This window comes from Dendrobates tinctorius, unplaced genomic scaffold, assembly GCF_039654945.1.
Source record: "Dendrobates tinctorius isolate UK_male_01 unplaced genomic scaffold, ASM3965494v1 ptg000165l, whole genome shotgun sequence".
Lineage (NCBI taxonomy): Eukaryota > Metazoa > Chordata > Amphibia > Anura > Dendrobatidae > Dendrobates > Dendrobates tinctorius.
In genome coordinates this window covers 13,789,948-13,807,650 of record NW_027361832.1, presented here as the reverse complement: position 1 = coordinate 13,807,650, position 17,703 = coordinate 13,789,948, and the positions used below count along the sequence as shown (strand labels likewise).

Sequence of the window (17,703 nt, the reverse complement as noted above, 5' to 3'; positions counted from 1 at the left end):
AAGGAGGTGCAACTATACACATTAAAGTTCTGGATCACTCAGTGTTCATGATCTCCACAGTTCAAGTGCGAGAAATGCTGCCAATGAAACTGGGCAACCAAAAAAAACAGGGAAAAACATGATGAACAAACAAAAATAACTTTAAGGCACAACGGTGCAAATACCCTCCTGTGTAACAGTTAGTTGAGGTAAACATTATGGCTAGTAATCCCCTCCTGGGGTTCTGGAAGCTGGTTGCTTGGGCTGCTTCTTCCAGGGGAGATGCTCTGGGTGTCTTCATCCTGTTGCTGGCAGTCTACAAATTGCAGGTATTCCTTTTCTCCGGGAGTAAGGTTGTCATCTGCTGGTGTTAATGGGATGGCAGCGGAAGTAACTGCAGCCTGTACGGGCAACACATCAACTGCCACTAATGGTATCCCAGTTGCCTGTGACTCTGCAGGAGTTACAGCTGGTACCAAGGGATGTTGTTCTGTCACTTCAGGTGGGACTGCAGTTAGCGGCACTACTACCTTGGTTTTTGGCCTGACATCTGGTGGTACCGGTGCCTGTGGGCGCTTGTAGGGGTTGAGGCGGGGGTCCTGAATTTGTGGCAAAGGAAACCCATGATGTATGGTGACACCCCTCATCTGCTCAGCCTCTTCTGCTGAGATCAGAAGATGTCGAATGGGACGCTCCTGTTCCAGCCTTACTCTTTTCAGCAAGGACTTCTTCCATTTCCCCATCGCAGTCAGCTTAGTGCTTTTAAATTGGGAACACAGCTCTTCCATTTGTCCCATGCGGAGTACCGGCCCGTTACACGCGTGTGATACAAATGGGATATGCATGAGTGAGAGACTGGTATAGATAGGCATCCAGTCAATAAGGTAGTGATTGCAGTACATTGAAACATCCATTTGGATACTATGGATTGTGACCGGAATCTGAACTTTTCCTACCATGAGGAGAGCACACACTCAGGAATGTGAAAAGCAACCACCTGCTCAGGCATTGTTGTGGGAGTTGGAAGGGAGGAATGTGAGAACCAAACCAACTGAGATAAAGGAGGAATGTGAAAAAGAAACAAGTTACTGCGCATGTCAGTGCGTGATCATTCCAATTAATATTATAAAAAGTACTGACCTCCTCAGCGGGTAGGGACTTTCCAGACGATTCAAGTGGACGCACTTAGTCTGTGATGCTGACCGAGGAAAACCCCTTCCCGCTGATCGAGGTCCCCCGATGCGAAGGGTGATGCTACAATAACTCGGTAATTATTATTGATGCTGAAATCTTTCATGTCATAACTGTCATTTTTTTTAAATCTTGAGACTATTCATGTGCTATGTAAAACAAAATGATTGCTTGCTGAAATAAAAGATTGTCAATAATCTTTGCCTGGTTGGGATGCCAGTGAGCGCTACGTAAGTTAAGGTAAATAACCTAATTTGGGAGAAAATTTAGCAAGACATAAATTGGCGTAGTCGGCAGGATCTTTTTCAATATGTTTAAGAAACGAAAGGAAAAGCAGGAGGATGTTGTGGATGTGCCCGGTTGGACTGAGGCACCGTATAATGTATTGGCACATGAGTTGAGCAGTTCTGGACTGGCGGAACAGTGGTCTAGTAAGCTTAAAGGTAGTGAACCCACTGATGTTGTTAAAGTACTCAGGGGTGATGTAGAGTCTTTAGGACGGCGTATGTGGATTTGTTTTCCCTGCAAAGGCAGGTGATGCAGTTAACCCATGATGTTGTTGGTTTACTCATGGGGATCCCTGCAAAGGCAGGTGATGCAGATAACCCCTCGATGTTGTTTAGTTACTCGAGGTTTTCCCTGCAAAGGCAGGTGATGCAGTCAACCCAGGATGTTGTTAATGTACTCAGGGGTGTCCCCGCCAAGGCGGGTGATGTTGTGTCGCTTGGGCGACGAACTTGGATTCTGCTCAGTGCATATCGCGCGATGCATGAGCGGAATCAACAAATGCAGAGGAAGTGCTCTCAATTGGAACAAAAAGTTGCAGAGCTAGGAGGGCAGAAAGTGGTGCTGGATTGCAATACCCATCTGCTCAAAGATAAGTTGGAACATTACCAGAGTGTAGCAGAGAAAGCTGCTATCATAGTTGCTCAAAATAAATATCGCAAGAGAAGAGGAAAAATTAATAAAGAAAAAGTATTCCCACAAAATTCAAAGGTCCAACAATTAAAATTGCCGGACTAGGAGGACAGGTAATCACCGGAGTACAAACACAAGTTGCTTTGAAAATAGGAAACTTACCGATAAGAAATTACCGTGTTTTAGTAGTACCCATTCCAGAATATACAGTATATTGGGAATTGATGTTTTAAAAGGAATGACTTTAAATTTATCGGCTGGAAAATTCTCCTTTGGAGTAAAAAGGGCAGAAATACAAATGAGACCTGTAATGGTAGGAAAAGTAAAAATGCCCCCTGTACATATCCCTCCTGCTACTAAAATGGTGGCAATGAAACAGTATCGAATACCAGGGGGACACAAAGAGATTACTGAAACAATTAAAAATCTGGTGGACGCAGGAGTCATGCGTACCACTACTACTGCATGGAATAATCCAGTCTGGCCAGTTAAAAAGAGTGATGGCTCCTGGCGTATGACAGTGGATTACAGGGAATTGAACAAATGTACCCCCCCATTAACAGCTGCAGTGCCAGATACTATCACTATAATAGAAAATATACAGAGTCATAATGGAACTTGGTATGCAGTGATTGGTTTGGCTAATGCCTTCTTTACAATTCCAATAGAGGAAAAGGCGCAGGATCAATTTGCTTTTACCTGGTTAGGTCGACAGTATACCATGACCAGATTGCCTCAAGGATGGCTTCATAGCCCTACTATTTGTCACCGGACGGTGGCAGAACATCTAGATCAGTTCTCCTTGCCCTCAGATATGCAAATTTCACACTACATTGATGATATAATGATACAAGGAAATGAGGAGGCAGTGAAATTACAATTGGAAAAACTTTTGGTGCATATGAGGAGCAAAGGATGGGAAATAAATGAAGCAAAGGTCCAAGGACCGGCTCAAGTTGTAAAATTTCTTGGAATACAATGGAATAAAGGACATAGGGAAATTTTACCAAAAGTAAAACAGAAGATTATTAATTTCCCTACTCCCAAGTCTAAGCAAGAGACTCAATCTTATATTGGGCTATTTGGATTTTGGAGACAGCATATACCTCATTTAGGACAGATGCTGTCCCCTTTGTATAAAGTTACGAGGAAGAAATATGAATTTCATTGGGGGGAAGAACAACAAACCGCCTTTGAAATGGTAAAAGAGGCCATACAGCAAGCTGTAGAGTTATGGCCAATGACAGCGGGGAGTGTAGAATTGCATGTATCAGTACAAAATATGTATGCAAATTGGTCATTATGGCAACAACAAGGGGGAAAAAGAGTCCCCTTAGGATTTTGGAATCGAAAACTCCCTGATGCTGGAGAAAAGTATACTCCATTTGAACAACAATTGCTAGCTTGTTATTGGGCATTGGTAGAAACAGAACAGCTAACTTTAGGACATGAAGTCTTATTAAGACCAGCAATACCTATAATGCAATGGGTATTGTCTAACCCTAAAACCAATAGGGTAGGACATGCACAGGAACAAAGTATCATAAAATGGAAATGGTACATTTCTGAAAGAGCAAAGAAAGGAGAAGGCGGGATCGCCTCCCTCCATGAGAAAATAGCTGAAATAGGGGAAGAAATCAAATCCCCTGGGAAACCATCTGTCCTAGAAGAGTCCCCTGTAAAATGGGGAAAATCTTATGAAGATTTAACAGAACAACAACAGCAACATGCTTGGTTCACTGATGGGTCAGCTCGATATGTCAATGGAAAGCGACATTGGAAAAGTGTGGCCTATAACCCAAAACTAGAAAAACATTTGATTATGGAAGGTCACGGTAAAAGTAGTCAATATGCAGAATTATATGCTATCTTTCTGGCATTGAGTTTTGAACAAGGGAAGGAGTGTCACCTTTTCACAGACTCGTGGTCTGTGGCTAATGGTCTTGCAACTTGGATGATGGGATGGAAGAAATATGGTTGGTTAATACATGGTAAGGAAGTGTGGGGAAAAGAGGTGTGGGAATTTATAGAACAAATGGTTCAAATCACACTTACTACTGTTTTTCATGTTGATGCACATATGTCTGCTGACTCACTTGATCGTTTGTTCAATTCTGAAGCAGATAAAGCCGCCGCCATTAGACAGACTTCTGAAGTTGATCAAGAAAAAGAAAAATGGCTGCAAGGTACAGCCGTTTGGGCGCACAACAAGAGTGGACACCTTGGAGAAAGAGCCACTTACAGGTGGGCCTAAGAAAGAGGTGTTCCACTAACTATGGACATAATAAAACAAGTCATTGCACAGTGTCCAGTATGCCAGCATTCACAAAAAAAGGGAAGTTCCACACACAGTAATGGGACACATAGCTCGAGGACAATTACCAGCTCAAATTTGGCAGATGGATTTCATTGGTCCACTCACTGAGAGTAGGGGATGTAAATATGTCTGCACAGCAGTAGATACCTACTCAGGACTTATGATAGGATTCCCTTGCAAAGCAGCCACACAATGGAGCACATTATGTACATTAGAGATTATCACACAATACTATGGTGTTCCACTGCAGATACAGACTGACAATGGGTCACACTCCACTGGTCAACAGATAAAGGATTATGCTAATGAGCATAATGTCCAATGGGTATATCATATGCCCTACTATCCCCAAGCTGCAGGGTTGGTGGAAAGGATGAATGGACTCTTGAAGTCCACTCTGAAAAAGATACACAATAAGGAAGGAGAATATGGCCAGTGGAGAGACAATTTGAGTGAGGCTTTACAAATTATCAACAATAGGCCTATAACTGATTCCATGACACCATTGATGAGAATGCTGACACCCAATCTTACCATACACGAAACTCATATTGTACATACAATCACTTGGTGGAAGATGAATCAAGAGGCTAAAATTCCTGAAAGAGCAACTCCCCTGTCTGCGGGATTGGATCTCAGCGCAATAGAGGTGACTATTGTGCCGCCAGGTAAGACTGTTCCTATACCGACGGGATTGGGATGTCAAATGCCTAAAGGACATTATGGTCAGTTGGCAACTCGGTCTAGTTTTGCTTTAAGAGGGGCCATAGTGGTGGGAGGAGTAATTTATTTGCCCAGAAGGACAGAGCTGTAACATAGCTAATGTAACAGTGGAAGGATATGTATGGATAGGCCCCTGTGGGGCCACCTCATTTCAAGTAGCATATATGTTACACAATATGCACGGAACTGCGAATATTACCGCTAAGGTGAATTTAACATGTTGTAATGCCGGTGAGGGTTTTGAGTCTTTGTATCCAACTCAACAAATACGGATCTATAAGAATTGCACCCCCACCATTGGAAGTGGAACAGAATTAGTATTCAGTATTAATGTCCTACAGACTTTACTTTGTCATAATGCTACTAGTATAACGAATAGAAGTACTTGGGCACAAAGTATAACGTTTGTTAATATGAATTCGTCAAAAACGGATCCGGGACATATGAAGAGGATCCCCTCGTCCTGTGTAAAGACTGGAACTCAATCACAAAAGACTGTAGTAACAGCTATAGTGATATTTCCGTCTAACGTTCTCTGCCCTATAAGACAAAAAAGGGCATGGTATGATACGTTGCTGGGGGGAGTGGGAACTGTTACTGGGACTTTGAATTATTTTGATATTGAAACTCTAGCAAATCGCATGAGTAAAGCAGGTGCAGGAATACAAGATGTTTTAACTTTACAAGGTAAATGGATGCCTACAATATGGCACCCACTGACACAAGCTTGGCAAGCAGATACATTTTTACTAGATATGCAGAATATTTCAAATTCTTTTGTATTCAAGGAAGGATCAAATATTAGTGCGATTCTTAATTGGACTATGTGTACAATGCAGACTCGTCTTATGACAGGAAATGAATGGGTATGGAGGACTATGTTTAATAACACAATCCCTGGAGTTTCATGGCTTAAAATTGAAGCTCCCAAAATGGTTTGCAATGACACAGTATGTCAAGGGATATTGAATATATATAATGTAACCAACCAGCAAGTAATGTGTAGATATGTAGTTTTACCACTATTATTGGGACCCCTAGGGGATCAATGGTTGTGGATGCCTAAAATGAATGGCTTATATATTGATGACAATAATCGCACGCATGATTTAAGCTTATGTGAAGACACATTAGAAGGTAAAATTTGTAGGTTGCATTCTACTGTATATGAACCATGTTTGCTACAAGAGACTGTGAATATTTGTGAGTTCACCATTCTACCAGTATCCTACAAGATGTTGGTGGAGATAGGTTCACAAGAAATTTGTGTAATAACTGATGTCCCTATTATTCCTGGGATGAAAGTTCCTTATGTGGGGTGTTTACAGAATGTTTCCGCTTTACAGTGGGAGGGCCAAACCTTCCTTCTCACTCATGACCGGGAGGTGCAGAAAACAATGCGGTGGCAACCGACCAAGTTGCAGGTAAACAACTGGGAATTGAATATGACCCGGCTCAGGAATATTATGGAGACATCTGAAGAAGGGAATAGAATAATTCAAATGTTAAATAAAACAATACAATATCATGTTGTTAGTACCACCATAGTGGCAGGGAAAATTGTTAAAAATGGGATCGATTATTGCTGATGCTACCTCTCATCATTGGTATGATATTTTTCTAGGGTATTCGCCCTCAGCTACCAAATTATTGAATTGGCTGATTCATCCCGTGTTGGTGATGGCTATTGTAGTGATTCTATTATCCATATGGAATTGCTATATAGCTTATAAAATGTGTTGCAAGAAACCACAAGTGCTCATGGTGTCCTATAAAGATGGTGTTTAAAAGACTGCAATCAAGGACCGATTGTGATACAAATGGGATATGCATGAGTGAGAGACTGGTATAGATAGGCATCCAGTCAATAAGGTAGTGATTGCAGTACATTGAAACATCCATTTGGATACTATGGATTGTGACCGGAATCTGAACTTTTCCTACCATGAGGAGAGCACACACTCAGGAATGTGAAAAGCAACCACCTGCTCAGGCAATGTTGTGGGAGTTGGAAGGGAGGAATGTGAGAACCAAACCAACTGAGATAAAGGAGGAATGTGAAAAAGAAACAAGTTACTGCGCATGTCAGTGCGTGATCATTCCAATTAATATTATAAAAAGTACTGACCTCCTCAGCGGGTAGGGACTTTCCAGACGATTCAAGTGGACGCACTTAGTCTGTGATGCTGACCGAGGAAAACCCCTTCCCGCTGATCGAGGTCCCCCGATGCGAAGGGTGATGCTACAATAACTCGGTAATTATTATTGATGCTGAAATCTTTCATGTCATAACTGTCATTTTTTTTAAATCTTGAGACTATTCATGTGCTATGTAAAACAAAATGATTGCTTGCTGAAATAAAAGATTGTCAATAATCTTTGCCTGGTTGGGATGCCAGAGAGCGCTATGTAAGTTAAGGTAAATAACCGAATTTGGGAGAAAATTTAGCAAGACAACGCGGTGTACGGGAACTCAGGGGGCAACCCGGTTGCAGGGGCGGCGATCATACCTGATGTTTCCCGGTGGTGCAGTCTTGGCTCCGGTGCAGGCACGATGCGGCTCCCGGTGGCAGCAGTGGCAGTTGGAACTGCCCGATTAAGTAATGAAGACAGCGGTGGAGCAGATGGTGGCTCTGGATCCGCGGGGATCTCCGGTGGGACCTGCGCAGCCGCGCTAGGTCCAGGCAGGGACTCAGCTTTCTTCGCTTCAGGCCCCAGGCCCTCAGATGACTCCTCTGGGCAGACAACGCTCAGCGGCGGTTGCAGCGTGGGGATGGTGTTGGGCGCTGCCGGTGGTATTGCAGCCTCCTCCGGCTCCAAGGGTGCTGCCTGGGGTGTAGCTTGTGAAGCGGCGAGGGGTACCGATGGTGAAGGTACCGTGGGTGTAGGCCCCTCCTGGGCGCGCTGCAGGTTCAGGGTCCATAAGGTTTCTTGTCACAGCCACAGATGGCGGGTCAGCTGGGCTATCTCATCCTCCAGCTGCTGATGGTCCAGATGGGAAGCCAGATCGGAGCCTTCAGCCATTGCGCCGGGGAGGTTCAGCTTAACCTCCCTTCGCTCTTCAGGCCTCCTCTCTCCCATCATGGCGTTCTCCTTCTTCTTCCTGTCTGGCCTCTTTTCCCGCCACCGGCTCCCGCTCCTCCTTCTGGGGGCGGCACCTTCTTCCTACTCCTCCATACCATGCTAGTATACGAACCCCTCGGGGGGTGGGCCATGTTGCTGTCTCATAGAAGTTCAGACAGGGGAGGCCCAGGACAGTTCGCAGTCTTTTCTTAGGACCACCAATGTTGTCACACCCTTCTTCTCCGTGCTGGAGGCCATTTTTAGCATTCATTTTACAGTCTATCAAATTGGGTCTTTTGCACATTTCCACAAACTTTTAAGTCCAATAAATCGTAGGCAACAGAACCCGGTGGCACCGGGTCTCATCATCCTGTTCGTGACGCCAAGTTGAAACGCCCTCACTCACCAGGGCCGTGGTGTACTCGGTACCAGGCCGGTTGATCTTCTCAACGGGGGTTGTCACGGCAGCAATGACCCGGTCCGTGGCCCTGGGGCTCCATTACAAAAGGGTTGTTTCAGTGTGCTTATGGTGGTGAAAGCTTATAAGTAATTTGTGACGCCACCTGTGGTGTTCGGCAAGGAAGATGTTAAGCCGACGCTGCAGACAGATCCTCTGGGACAGATGGTGTAGTGCAGCAATGATGTTCTAGCCCTCCACAGGCAGGGCTGTAGTCCCAGGGCAGTGTAGGTGAAGTGACACTTAGATGGTGTAGTGTCGAGCGCAAGAGGGATGTAGCAGTGTCAGACAGGTTGGCGCAGGAATAAGTGGAGGACACCAGGGCATGTAGTTCCAAAGCTTTACTCAAAGTCTGTTGCAGGTACAGGTGCCCGCATCCGTGCCGTGTCCTCCGGGTCAGGAGCTCAGCCAACTTCCAGGCAAGATGAAGTACTTCTTTCCAACACTCCGCCAACATACAGTCATTGGTATTATTATCTTCATTTAATTTGTCTTAAATGAAAAAACACAAAAAGAATTGTCCTAAAGCCAAATTGGATATAATTCCACACCAAACATAAAAAAGAGGGTGGACAAAAGTATTGGCACTGTTCGAAAAATCATCTGATGCTTCTCTAATTTGTGTAATTAACAGCACCTATAACTTACCTGTGGCACCTAACAGGTGTTGGCAATAACTAAATCACACTTGCAGCCAGTTGACATGGACTAAAGTTGACTCAACCTCTGTCCTGTGTCCTTGTGTGTACCACATTGAGCATGGAGAAACGAAAGAAGACTAAAGAACTGTCTGAGGACTTGAGAAACCAAATTGTGAGGAAGCATGAGCAATATCAAGGCTACAAGTCCATCTCCAAAGACCAGAATGTTCCTGTGTCTACCGTGCACAGTGTCATCAAGAAGTTTAAAGCCCATGGCACTGTGGCTAACCTCTCTAGATGTGGCCGGAAAAGAAAAATTGACAAGAGATTTCAATGCAAGATTGTGCGGATGTTGGATAAAGAACCTAGACTAACATCCAAACAAGTTCAAGCTGCCCTGCAGTCCGAGGGTACAACGGTGTCAACCCGTACTATCCGTCGGCATCTGAATGAAAAGGGACTGTATGGTAGGAGACCCAGGAAGACTCCACTTCTTACCCCGAGACATAAAAAAGCCAAGCTGGAGTTTGCCAAAACTTACCTGAAAAAGCCTAAAACATTTTGGAAGAATGTTCTCTGGTCAGATGAGACAAAAGTAGAGCTTTTAGGGCAAAAGCATCAACATAGAGTTTACAGGAGAAAAAAGAGGCATTCAAAGAAAAGTACACGGTCCCTACAGTCAAACATGGCGGAGGTTCCCTGATGTTTTGGGGTTGCTTTGCTGCCTCTGGCACTGGACTGCTTGACCGTGTGCTTGGCATTATGAAGTCTGAAGACTACCAACAAATTTTGCAGCATAATATAGGGCCCAGTGTGAGAAAGCTGGGTCTACCTCAGAGGTCATGGGTCTTCCAGCAGGACAATAACCCAAAACACACTTCAAAAAGCACTAGAAAATGGTTTGAGAGAAAGCACTGGAGACTTCTAAGGTGGCCAGCAATGAGTCCAGACCTGAATCCCATAGAACACCTGTGGAGAGATCTAAAAATGGCAGTTTGGAGAAGGCACCCTTCAAATATCAGGGACCTGGAGTAGTTTGCCAAAGAAGAATGGTCTAAAATTCCAGCAGAGCATTGTAAGAAACTCATTGATGGTTACCGGAAGCAGTTGGTCGCAGTTATTTTGGCTAAAGGTTGTGCAACCAAGTATTAGGCTGAGGGTGCCAATACTTTTGTCCTGCCCATTTTTGGAGTTTTGTGTGAAATGATCGATGTTTTGCTTTTTGCTTCATTCTCTTTTGTGTTTTTTCATTTAAGACAAATTAAATGAAGATAATAATACCAAAGAATTTGTGTTTGCAATCATTTTCAGGAAGAAACTGAATATTATCTGACAGAATTGCAGGGGTGTCAATACTTTTGGCCATGACTGTATGTGCCTTTTCCGAACGTCTCCTCTTATAGCGCCTTTGAATGAAGTACTCCTAGTACTGAGTTACACTGGAGTTCTTCCTGTCAGATGTTCCTATGAACTCTACTTGTACGGCAGACAGCTGTAGCCTGCTTCCGGGAATCCTTGCTACTGAGTCCCGGCTCACTAATGTGTTTCTGTTGTGCCCTCAAGTCTTGTGTGGGAATAAAGTGGTCACTACTTCTATTCCTCCGGTGTCTGCTGCAGGACTATTAGTATCCGTACAACCTCGGGGACCGGACCCCGGCCTTGGGCATAGAACTTGAAAAGGGTTTTCCTCTAACCCTGGTCCTTGTTCTCTTATTCTCTTCACGTTCCATGCTAATCCTTCTTCCCAATGGAGAATCAAGCTTCCCTTCTCTGTCTCTTTCCTGTGCCAGCAGACCCTGATCACTGTGGCCTGCTGCAGCACTTCCTTCTTCCATCCCTTTCCTGGGGATCTCCTCTTTCTCAGATTCTGTCCTTCTACATCCTCACTCATTGACTAAATGAAAGACTGACTGACTCAACTCTTCCCGCTCTTTTGTGCGAACTAAACTCCACCCACCTCCCAGCACGTTTCGTGTTCCAAGCAGGGAGCCACCAAGGGGTGCTATGCTACACTCCAAGCAGGGAGCTGCCGAAGGTGCTTTGCTACACTACTTTGTGGTGTGGGGTGCAGGTGTTGGAGTGTGGTCAGGTGTCTCCACCTTACCTGGATAGTGGGGTACCACACCTCAGGAGGAGGTGCAGTACCTCTGTGACGACTGAACCCTCAGGGGCGCCACAGGTGCAGCAGTGGATGAGTACAGCTGCCTTTATTTTGGAATACAGGAAGCCAATGGAGTTAAAGAGAAACACACATATGACGTTGTTTGGAACCTTTTAAAGGGCGTTTCTTTGTGAAGTCCTCTCCCATAAAGCAAAGGAGGCAGCCCCTTTAATAGTTAAAGGGGTTGTCCAGTATATTTTTATACTGGACAACCCCTTTAACTATTAAAGGGGCTGCCTCCTTTGCTTTATGGGGGAGGACTTCACAAAGAAACGACCGTTGCAAACAACGATGTCATATGTATGTTTTTCTGACTACATAACAACATAAATAGCATTAGACCAAATTTTTGTTCATTTGTGTTTCCAGATGCATGAAATCCCTTTACAAGAACTATACTGTGAAGAAAACCCTCTGCTTGTAAAGGCGCCAGTGTCTGCCATCCAGGATGAGGAAATATTGTCCCTAAAGGTAAAAATGTGCCAGACCCCGAGTAGACTATTGAGAAAAATGCTGCAGAATTAATCACCATGATCACTGAGGGATTTGGATCGATGTTCTGTAATTCTGTTTATAGAAATGAGTAGAAAGTGTAATTATTTGTGATGGCTGTCGTGTGGTTGTGTAGCGATGTGATCAGCCAAGATCTGGCGCCAACGTGCATGTCTACACACAAGTCCATTCTTCCGGTCAGGCTGCATACAGGAAGTCAGTAGGGAAGACGACTAGTCAGTCATCACACATGCTGTTTCAAGTATTTTAGCCATTTTTTTTAGTTGAATAGAACAGATAGTGGCTTATTAAAAAAGGGCATGGCTTTTGCAAAAAGAGGTTGTGGCTTTAGCTGGAAAGAGGGTGTGACTTTAGGTAGGAAAGGTGTGGCTTTAGCTGGGTGTGGCTATAGTCAGAAAAGGGCATAGCTTTACCATAAAGGGGGCATGGCTTTAGCTGGAAAGAGGGTGTGGCTTTAGTAGAAATGAGGGTGTGGCTTTATTCTGAAAGGGTGTGGTTTTATTGTGAATGAGGGTGTGGCTTTATTCTGAAAGAGGGTGTGGTTTTATTGTGAAAGAGGGTGTGGCTTTAGATGTAAAGAAGGAGTGTTGTAAAGTTAGACAAATTGTCTACAGTTACGCCCCATCTGTCATCCAGCATGAGCCGCTATGATATCTTTGATGCATTTCAGAATATCTAGTGTAAAGTTATGTGGTCAGAGCATTGGATAGGAATAGTAAATCTACCCCTAATTTTTTTTACCCTGAATTAGTTTCTAGGTTAGCGTCCAGCAGTCCAATAGAATTACATTACAACAACCCTCTAATAAACAATATGACTAGAGAATTTGTAGGCTATTGGGGCAGATATAATAATCCTGGCTTATTGATAATAAAAAGTGTAAAATTTGACAAGACATTATAAAAATTTGGTAAATTTTTCACAGTGATCTTATATCTTTAATGGGAATGTGGTATTAGAAGTTAGAAAACAACCCATTTTAAATACAATTTGTGTTTACACGTATTTCACAATCTATATGAAAAAAGTAGTAGTCTTGCAATTTTCACGCTGGCCACTGGGGCTTTTTTAGACTCCTACTTACAGTCCTTTTGCATAAGATTTTTCGGAAGTGTCATTATCATTAGAGACAAAATTACAATGACAGGTGACACTCCTATACACAGCGGAAAACGCCAGATCCACCAATCACAATAGGCGGTGTCACAGATGCCCCTGCTTCCCCTCCCTTCAGTGACCTTTGCACATGCTCATTAGATGCTTCACTACCAAAGGTAGGGACCGAGTTATTCTATTGCTGCTAACGTTCATGTGTTTTTTTTATTTATTTATTTTTTTAATAAATATTGTGATCTAAAAATAATGAAAAAAAACAACATTTTTTTTTAAATACTTGTAACAAAAATCTTGTAAAAACTGATTTAAACAATAGGTCATTTTCTAATGACACAATATATTTCTGAAGTATTATTGCTGTTACAGCAAGTGATGGTATTTGTTAGAATATTGAAGCATATGCAGATTATTAGAAGTTCAACTGCCAGGACCTACTGTATGTTGATCCAAAGACTGAAAGGGCCAAAGCATCGGCCCCTGTGTAGGCTCAATTCCAATCAGTGGGCAGCCCTGCAGCTTCTCTCATGCATCTTCCCCGCGGGGCCTGCACTGGATGTAACGAATTGAATAAAAAGGTTTAGCCATTATTATTTTTATTTAAGTTTAACGTTTTTCTATGATTTTACACATGTTTTATCAGTCAGGCAATGTTGCAAAATTTCCAAATTATATGGGTATACTTTAAAGTACTTTGATGCTGCAAGCAAGTGCAAGATTATCATGTTATATGGATTATAATTCAGATTACCAATTAGCAAGCATGTAGCCATGTGACCAGAATTGTAAAGTCTGACTATGGATCATCATCTCTCTTCTTCACTGTGGATCTCACATTACTCCCTTTACCTCCTCTTTGTTCTTGTTTCTAGAATGAACCTCCTATAATGATTGCTTACTGTCTGTATTATCATAATTCCAGGAGTTAACAGCAAGATTTGTTTTAAGTCATCTGCAGAATGGAAGCTCCCAATTTCTGCGAGAACAGATCACGTATTATCCCGATGCTAGAAGACTGCTGAGCAGTAGAAATGCCTGTGCCCTGTGCAGAAAGTGGTTTCTAGACATGTGGCTTGAGTGTGTAAAGTTTGTGGATGTGAAAAAGGTAATAAAAAGAAAAACTTACATCGTGGCCCAAATTCATCGAACAGCTTTGGCCATAATTCTGTTATAAAACGCCAAAGTTTTTGTGCGCCGCAGTTGAAAGATGCCTCAAATTCATTAAGAAGTGGACAGAGCACATAGGAGACAACGGGATTGGTGTATATACTGCACATAGCAGACATCAAGACTGGTGTGTATATATTACGTAGGAGACACCAAGACAGGTGTGTATATATCACATAGGAGACCCCAAGACTGGTGTATATATCACGTAGGAGACACCATGACTGGTGTATATATCTCATATAGGAGACGCCAAGATTGGTGTATATACTGTATATATCGCACATAGGAGACACCAAGACTGGTGTATATATCGCACATAGGAGACACCAAGACTGGTGTGTATATATCACATAGAAGACACAGAGAATGGTGTATATATATCACATAGGAGACACCCAGACTGGTGTATATATATCACATAGGAGACACCAAGACTGGTGTATATACTGCACATAAGAGACATAAAGACTGGTGTATATATATCACATAGGAGAAACCAAGACTGGTGTATATATATCATATAGGAGACACCAAGACTAGTGTATATATATCATATAGGAGACACCAAGACTGGTGTGTATATATCACATATGAGACACCGATGCTGCTGTATATACAAATTACATAAGAGACCCAGAGACTGGTATATATACAGCAAATAGGAGTCACTGGGACTGCTGTATGTACATCACCTAGGAGACACTGGGACTGTTGTATGTCTATGTACATCACATAGAAGACACTGAGACTCATGTGTATGCATCACATAGGAGACACTGAGTTTGTGGTATATACGCCACATATGCATAGGCGACACTAGGACTGCTGTATATACTGTACATCACAAGTTGGGAATATGAATATTGTGGCTAATGTACATGTGTTGTTCCTGGAACAATAGGAAGTTAGAGTCTAAAAAAAGTCCTGGTGGCCAGTGTGCACCTAAGGCCGGGGTCAGAGTTGCAAGAAATTCGCACGAGTCTCGCAAGTCAATACCTGGCACTGCCGTCGGCACTCGGATTGGAGTGTTCAGCTGCATGTATTTCTATGCAGCTGAATGCTCCGGTCCCGAGTGCCGGTGGCAGTGCCAGGTATTGACGTGCGAGACTCGTGCGAGTTTCTCGCAAATCTGACCCCAGCCTAACCCAAAGTATACACATGTGTTATTGAGGCATTTGACTGATTGTTGACAGTTATCTCATGTCTGTGGCCAGAATAATACTCCTGCTGATACTAGGCCAAACGAGTGTTGGTAAGACGGTGTGTTCCTGATCATTGGCCCATGTAAAGACGTCATTAATCAGCTGATGAAGGTGCAGAACACTCACCCTCAGAGACCTTATAGATCATTCATGCAGCCTAGACCTCACTGTTGGTAGCAGGTCTCCTGGTGTATTTGCAGGGAATGTCTCCATGCTGTAGGGAGACAGAATGATCATATTGCTTCCTCCGGTCCCGGCCATTTTTTGTGTTTGTTCTTTTGTTCTTCCTTCTCCTAGCATTTTCCTCTTCTGTCCACATAGCCTTAGATGTGTTGTTTTTTTTTTGTGGGACGAGTTGTAGCTTTGGATTATAATATTTTTCTGTAAATGTAAATAATGTGCTGAAAATGTGGGGAAAAAATTCCAAGTGCAGAGAAATGGTAAAAAAAAAACACAGTTCCACCATTGTTTTTTGAGATTTGTTTTTATGGTGTTTACTAACATAAAGTCTTCAGGTGAGTATGATTACATCAATTCCAAACTAAAATAAATGATTTTTTATGAGTTTGTGCTTCCAATTTCAGATACCGTAGCGTTTTTATTTTTCCGTTGATGAAACTGTGTGAAAGCTTAATTTATAGTGTAGATGTAGTTTTTATTGACATTTTGATTGCTTTTTTATTTGGAGTAGGGTGGAGATTAGGTATCTAAAAAATATCAATTCTTGCATTCTTGTTTTTTTTCTTTATGGTATTTCTGACATGAGATAGATGGATTGATAAAAAGTAGATTATGCAAAAGGAATGATAATGTATAATAATTTTTATTTCTATAGCGCCGACATATTCCCACCATACCACCATTCACTGTTTTGGCCTCTGTCAGGTGAATACAGCCCTTTGGGTGCATTTGGCGTCCATGTCCAGCATTTACGGCAGCGCTCAGGTCCTCAGCCTCTACATATCATATAGTGATGTATATATGTATTATATTTGCTTAACCAATTCTTTTTCCTTCTCAATAGAAAATGAAGACGTCAAACAATCTTCAGCTGTTACCAGTGAAAATCTTACTGTGTTCCTACCAGTGCTTTAACCAGACACATACTGATATTTTTGGAGTCGCAGTCCATTGAGGGGCCTTTTTGTAAAACATTTCATATAACCTACATAATGTACAGCATTTTCAATAAAAGTTTTTTAAAGCAGCTTGTCACTTGAAGTATTTGCATGTTCAGTGGATTTAAAAAGTCTACACACCTCTATTAGGGTATGTGCAAACGTTGCGGATTTGCTGCGGATCCGCAGCAGTTTTTCATGCGGTGTACATTACAATGTAAATCTATGGCAAAAATAATGCTGTGCACATGCTGCTGAAACATCCGCTCGGAAATGCAGCAGTTTATTTTCCGCAGCATGTCAATTGTGCGAATTCCGCAGTGTTTTTACACCCATTCCATTATAGGAATCGGCAGGTGTAAAAATGCAGGCCAAATCCGCACAAAAACCTCAATAAATCCGCAGGAAATCCACAGGAAAAACGAGCGGATTTTGACCTGTGGATTCTGCCAAAAGTAGCAGATTTCGCGCGGAAAATTCTACACAGCAATCCACAGCATGTGTACATACCCTTAAAATGCCAGGTTTCTGTCATAGAACTCTGCAAAGGAATACGTGGATTTCATCCGCGCTGCCCAAATGATGAAATTCCAGAAGGTTAATAAAGTTTGACAGTGGTTTATTTAAAAAAAAACACTGTCATACTTTATTAACCTTCTGGAATTTCATCATTTGGGCAGCGCGGATGAAATCCATGAATTCCTTTGCGGAGTTCTGTTTCTTATAGTCGGTGACCGACTTGTGGATCTGCAGCAGCCCTTATCTATACATGCTTTGAATACCTTCTACCAGGTGAGCAGTTTTTTGTCAAACCGCTTACTTTATTTGTGGGATAAGACCCTATATTGCGCTTGTGTCTCCCTCTTTCCTCACAACAATAGGTTTCTGTCATAATCATATAAAGAAGAATCATTTCAGAACTTTTCCCACTTTTACTGTCACCCATAATCTGTATAAACTGAGCCGTACCGGCTAGTATACAGCGCGGCTCAGTCCCCGACAGCTTGTAGGTCTTTCTCTGAAATGCCAAAGGGTTTCAGAGTCAAACATACCTGGCGGAGATCTTACAGCCAGTGCTTGGTACATGCCACCTGTGTATTACAACCAGTGCCTGGTACATGCCACCTGTGGATTATA

The 17,703-nt window shown here is 42.7% G+C and overlaps 1 protein-coding gene across 3 annotated transcripts in view; it reads left to right on the top strand.

Annotated features, from left to right (window-relative positions):
• The window catches only part of LRRC69 (leucine rich repeat containing 69), a 98,188-nt gene extending 81,532 nt beyond the window's left edge, over positions 1-16,656 (top strand). For 2 of the 3 annotated variants that reach the window (XM_073550508.1, XM_073550506.1), the window contains 3 exons: positions 11,820-11,921; positions 13,999-14,181; positions 16,473-16,656. In XM_073550508.1, coding sequence (XP_073406609.1) covers positions 11,820-11,921; positions 13,999-14,181; positions 16,473-16,583 — 396 coding nt within the window. In that variant the 3' untranslated portion in view covers positions 16,584-16,656. Of the gene's footprint in view, positions 1-11,819; positions 11,922-13,998; positions 14,182-16,283; positions 16,334-16,472 lie in introns of all 3 variants that reach the window. The other variant, XM_073550507.1, reaches the window with a different exon arrangement.
• The last annotated feature ends 1,047 nt before the right edge of the window (positions 16,657-17,703 follow it).